At 39.3% G+C, this 6195-nt stretch overlaps 1 protein-coding gene across 1 annotated transcript; it reads right to left on the bottom strand.

The window, feature by feature from the left end:
* Nucleotides 1-1026: 1026 nt before the first annotated feature.
* LOC110759954 (EIN3-binding F-box protein 1) lies at nt 1027-4679 on the bottom strand. Its single transcript, XM_021962100.2, has 2 exons — nt 4358-4679; nt 1027-3779 (listed from the first exon to the last, which is right to left on the bottom strand). The coding sequence occupies exons 1-2, from the start codon at nt 4380-4382 to the stop codon at nt 1840-1842; spliced, it is 1965 nt and encodes a 654-aa protein (XP_021817792.2). The 5' UTR covers nt 4383-4679; the 3' UTR covers nt 1027-1839.
* Between the last annotated feature and the right edge of the window lie 1516 nt (nt 4680-6195).

Here is a 6195-nt window from a genome sequence, read left to right as displayed (position 1 = left end):
AGAGAGAGAGTTTGAAAATAGTTGGATTTTTTCTGCATAATTCTATGTAGGATTGCATAAAGGTGTTATCTTAAGGTGTGTTACCAACATGATCATTTTGATTGATGATGAGAGGGGGTGTGATGTGTGCTCTGGAAAAGCACTCTCAAAGTCAAGATCAAGAGCCCATGCTTTCCAGGACTTGCAGAAAGAAGTTACTTTCTGCAGTGGTGTCATAAAATAAAACAGCCTCTTTTGTTCGTGCATTTACTCTTATCAGCTAAAGAGAACCAACAATTTGCTCAAAAGGCCTCCTTTAGTCCACGGATTTCTTAAAAGATAGATGTATTTTCTTCTGCTTTTTTATTTCTTTTTTTTGTTGGTTTTGGGTGGATGAGGGGGTGGTGTGAAAAACATAATACGAATGACATGATTGAAATTGGTATTTCCTTTTTTCAGAAACAGGGGAGAATCTGTACACAGAGACAGTCTAACTGCTCAACATCTCAGGCTTCAGAACAACCACATGGTTAGAGGACAGAAATAGTAGGCTAGGAGGCTACCACTGCCAGTCCCTTATCTGCTCAAAATCTCATATCTGCTATTATTTTAGATTTAGATTTAGATTTATACATAATACATGCATAGATAGGACAAACAGTCATTCATTGATAACACAATCAACAGTCGAGTAGCCAAAATTGCCATTCTTTTTCTTTCATCTCTCACCATAGAGTACAGACAACAGACACACCAGAAGAGAAGAGCTGGCTGCTTTCACCGCCTTGGGCAGCTCACCCCTTCACTTCACCAGTTGTTTCATCATCCTGACATTTCTACCACCTCATCGCCATCTCTTCACGTCTCTAGGGTAAATAAACAACATACACCACTTTAACTGTTGGCTTCTAAAACCTCACCAGACTTGTCATCTCTAAATTTGTAAATTGCCATTTCATTTCATTTCTCTTGTAATTTTTTTTTCTGGTGCATCGAAATTTGTCATCAATTATGTATTCTTATATAAAAGAAATGCATCCCACATGATGAAAAAATAACTAAAAACTTTACTCGTTGTTGCAGAGTTCAATTCATAAGCAAGGAGAAACCTGCAAACTTATGACTTGGTTGGGAAAAAAAACAACCCTAAACAAGGTTGTCTACGACAGATGACTGGAATCACCGCCATCAACAAAGCCGAAAAGCAGGAGGAACCTGTACTTGGATTCGAACCGGATATAGCAACCAAACACTTACTAAGTATGCTCATGAAACGGGAAAACTAGTCCCATAAACATGTGCAAGACCAAGCCCCTAAATAAACACAAGGGAAAAACTATAATCTCAGACAACAGGCTTCCGTAAGACTGAAAAATAAGGAAAGCTTGATCAGACACGCCATCTAAGGAATGTAGGACAAAGCTAAAAACACCAGGTAAACCATCCAGTGCAACAAAAAGAGGACCGAATGCAAGTGGAAACACCTTGTCTCAGCGGTTGGTGACTGCATTCTAGGGGAACCATGGCCATGAAAGAGGCAGCCTCCCATTGATGAGGGGGCTAAACAGTTGAAACAGGCTTTCCCATGTTAAGAAAGCCTGCAAAAAAGAAGACGACTGACGAAATTATCTGCCAAAGTCCCCCTGGAAAACAACCAAGCGACTGAGCTACCAAGCAGGGCCACTGCTGATGAGCCAAAAATGTTGTATGCTGAACGTCGCTACCTGTGTGAACTGACTGTATGAACTTAACATCTACGATCTGACAAGTCGAACTAGAGTTCTTTGGATTTCTTGATCTTACCCCTACTGCATATCTACTTCTCTCCCTTGCCACATAGGCATGTTGTTCCATTTGTGATTAGGCCAGGATATCGCATCTCCACAAGCTCTCGACAAGTAGCTCAACTGATCTGTTGCTGATTGCAGTACAGTTTTGGAGATTCAACCCCACCAGGGTCTTGCCCAATTTCTTCAGGGAAGAGTGGCTCTTGTCTGATATTTCAGAACAGCCAGAAATGGAGAGGACCTGCAAATTGATCCGATCTTCACAAGAAATGAAAGCAAGGCCAGAATCTGTGATTGCACACTTGGATACATCTAGCTCACGAAGAAACAAGCAGTTGTCTGCAATTGCCGCCAAGCTTGCATCAGTAATCTTCCTGCACCCATCGAGACTCAGTACCTCCAGAGTCTCCCCATGTAGCCTAGACAATGCAACAACTACTTCATCTGTCAAATTCAAGCAACCATTAAGATTCACTTTGACAAGTCCCTCCTCCAAACTCTCTAGAAGCGAGAGAATCCCAGCATCTGTCATTCCATAGAGACCACTCAGGTCTACATTCTGGAGCTGAGGGCACAACCTTCCTACCAGGGCCAGGCTAGCACTACCAAAGCCAGGGCAGTTTCGAACGGACAGGGATCGAAGCGATATGCAGCAGGAGAGCATAGGTACTGCTGAACCTATATCCTTGATGCCCATGCACTTCACTAGAGTAAGAGACCTCAGCTTTGCTACACAGTTCGAGAGGGCAGAAATAATCCCTGCTTGGGTAACCCTGTTACACTCCTCCAGTTGCAAGCTCTCAAGCGATCCTGCAGCTTTGGCAAAACCTACCAGCCCATTGTCAGACACAAAGCAACACTTGCGAAGGCACATCTGCTTCAAATTTGTGCAACCCTTGCCAATGGCTTCAAGACTGACATCTGTAGTTCCCCGACAGGAAGTAATTGTCAATGAAACCAGATTCTGCAGAGCTTGAGCATTACCCATGACCCAAAAGCCTTTCTCACTTACATTCTGAAGACCACTAAGAACTAAATTGGTAACAGCCTTGCCATAATGCCCAATCACGGCTAGAGAGAAATCTGTGATGTTCAAAGCCTGAAGCTTTACCTTCATTAGCACAGAAGAAGCTGATGATAACAGACTAGAAACTCCATGATCTCCAACAAGACTGCAGTCTCTGATAGATATGGACTGCAGCTTGGGGCAAAACCTTCCAATAGCTTGCAAGCCCTCATTACCGATCCTTGAACAGGCTTCAACATTCAAAGCAGTCAAATTTGGGCATCTCTCTGCAATTGCAATCAAACCTCTGTTGGAAATTGAGGGGCACTGGCAAAGATCAAGCTTCTCCAACAAAGGGCATCCTTTAGCTATCTCAATCAGACCTTCGTCACCAACAGAAGAGACGTTCCATAAAGAGAGAGACTTGAGAGAAGGGCACCCCTGAGCAACTGCTGAGAGGCCAAGGTTGGTAACCCCACGGAATGAGTTGCTACCTCGAATCGATAGCTTACCCAGTCCCCCACGGCTACTGGTTCCAACGGCAAGAGCAGCAAGTCTAATATCTGTTGCTTTCTTCCCTTCCAAACACCTTGTGAGGTAACCATCATTTTCCAGTTCTTGATCTTCTTCACCAGTGGTCATTTCAGTGTCATCTGAATTGTCAAGCTTCAAGGGTTGAATGACCTTATCTGCAGCTGGGCTTTTGCACAGATCAACCTTGCGGATACTGCTTAAGAGCATAAGCCACTTCTTAGAGACGCATGCACATGAGCTCCTTTCTTTACCACCATCCAGGCGCCTGAAGATCTCAAAGAGACATTCATCAGGAAGAACTTCAATTGAAGGCTTCCTGACTTGCTCAAAATCCCTCCCTTCGAAGGCAAATTGGGAATCATTGCGAGCCCGCTTGCTAGGAGGGTAATACACACCGGAGCCAATTGACAACAGGCAACCCAAATCCATGGGATTTGAGTAAAAAGAACCCGCAGGGTAGAAATCATCATCACCTGAAAACCCCAAAACAAAAACTAAACTCAGCTACAAGCATCCACATCTCAAGTCTAAAGCTAAATCTAAAGTCAAAATCATTACACCCAATGAAGGAAAACTGAAAGGCAAACCTTAAGTCTGGATGATGATATTGAAAGATAACTAATAATTTTAATCGGATTAAATTCAATATGTGAGGATTTACCATATTATACAATCCTAGGGTATAGGATTTCTAAACACACTTGCTTGGGATTTCTAAGCGAAATCTTTTTCCCCCTAAAAATACCAACAACAAAAAGGCATAGGATTTTCGAACAAAACAAACATCCAGAGGATGAAAAGGGCAACAAGCATGTATAATATGGTAAATCTAATAAGATATTTGAATATTCAAGCAGGCATTGAATCTAAGCATTCTTCAACCAACAAGGGAGCAAAAGATTAAGGCTAGAGGACATATAGATAGATATGAATTGGATATAAAGATTACAACTTGAGACCAACCCGTTAAAACAAGACCAAGATGAAGAAACCCCATTAAACCAAACCCACAAAAATCGGATCATAACCTCACAAAAACACAGAAACTTACCACTGTAATTAACGAGGGCAGGCATGACTGTTCCTCAGAGCACAAACCTCCAGAGATGGCAAAGAGAAAAAGGCTGAAGACGAAAAGCGTTGAAATCAAAGTGATGAGAGTGCAGAGGTTAAAGAGCATTTGAGAAAGAACCCTAACAAGTAGGGAAAAAAAGATAGAAGAGGGAATGAGGAGATTGTTGAAATGGGTATGGTGCTGTGGAGGAGAATGGCGATGGTTTATATGTGTCATTGGGAAAAGCTTGTATTGGGAAAAGAGAAATACAAAAGTGTCGCTCTCATCTTCTCTTTCTCTCTCTCACATACATCTGATCTGCTACATGCAATGAATCCTTCCTCAAAACCAGTGTTCCCTACTCTAACCACCTTTCTCAGCAAAATACCGCTAAACCGGAAACCGCAATTGCCCTTATTAATTTTAAATTTTCTATTGTACAACATTTTTTATTTGTGGTGTTAATTGGGTTTATAATTTGATAGGAGTTTATTATAAGATTCATGCATGTGTCACGATACATATTATTATTTTAAATTAAATTTCATTTTTGCGAAAATAATATATGCTTTTATTTATCTTATTTTGGGGGCTGAAGATCCTTGTATTGTATCATGCATGATCTCATTTATGTATGCCAATGGTTGTTTAGTTTCACTTAAACTTAAATTAGTAAGTTTATAAAGTTGGGTTGATCATTTTTCAACACATCACATCACATCAAATACTATACTTTCATTTGGAAAATTTATAAATTTAAATGGATTTTTTTTCCATATATACATTGAATCAAATACTGTGGTTCAATTCAAGGTCCCCCCCTCTCCTCTTTTTTATTTTATTTTTATTTTTTTGTTGTTGTCACAAAGGGGAGAGAATCCAACAAGTTCCAAGTTAGAAATATGCCCTCACAAATATATTTTAAAAAATGAGATATACAGTGTAACCAGATTAATTAGTAGCAAAATGAGTATGAAAATAAAAGGTAATCTACAACTTTGTGCTTATAATTTTTGTATGAGGTCATTTTTACTCATAGCTATATGTGTGCGTTCGTGAATTTGGATAAGGACAAATAAATAGGGATTGGATTGGATTGGATTTTAACAATTCGGATCAATCGCTGATTGTCTAGAGATTTAATTTTATTGATTAACGGGTTTAAATAAGATAAAATAAAGGCAAGTGTTGAAATATTAAGCAGAAATAGTATCATCAGTCAACAATTACCTAAATCATAAATGATGATGATGGGTTCAATTGGGAGGAAAGAGTTGATGATGTATTGTCTACTAAAATTAAGTGGAGAACCGTCCCAAATGCACGCATTCAATTTAGCAATAATTAAAAAAAACTAGGAGCAAAGAGGCTCTACCTGCCTCATAATTAAATCCCATTATTAGGTGGCTTTTAATTGGTCCTTTCAGCAGATAATTAACCTTGTTTTTGGCTGGAACCAAACCACTCAAATTAAAGAGTGGTGGCAAATTGGCAATGGCATGTCTAATCAACTATATGTGGGATAAGATTTGAAAATATGCAACTTCATCTTTCTTTCTTTTTTTGTTTGTATTATATCAAACACTCTAAACATTAATTCTAACCACAATAGCACGGGTAAAACGATGATATAATTAATAAAATTTTCTATATCGATTTATGTGAAGGAAGTTGCATTTGTTTGATTGATGGATTTTATCGTTCTTTACTAGAATAGGAATCGATAATAATTTATTATTTTAGTGTGTTGTGTTTAACAAGAAATCGAAGCCTAATACATAGCTTTGACAAAGCTAAAATTGTGGCAAGTAAATGTTGATATTGGAATGAAGAAA

The sequence above is a fragment of the Prunus avium genome, chromosome 7 (assembly GCF_965620075.1).
Source record: "Prunus avium chromosome 7, drPruAviu1.hap1.1, whole genome shotgun sequence".
Taxonomy (NCBI): Eukaryota; Viridiplantae; Streptophyta; class Magnoliopsida; order Rosales; family Rosaceae; genus Prunus; species Prunus avium.
Note: the sequence above shows the minus strand (reverse complement) of the source record. Positions and strands in the feature narration are given on the sequence as shown.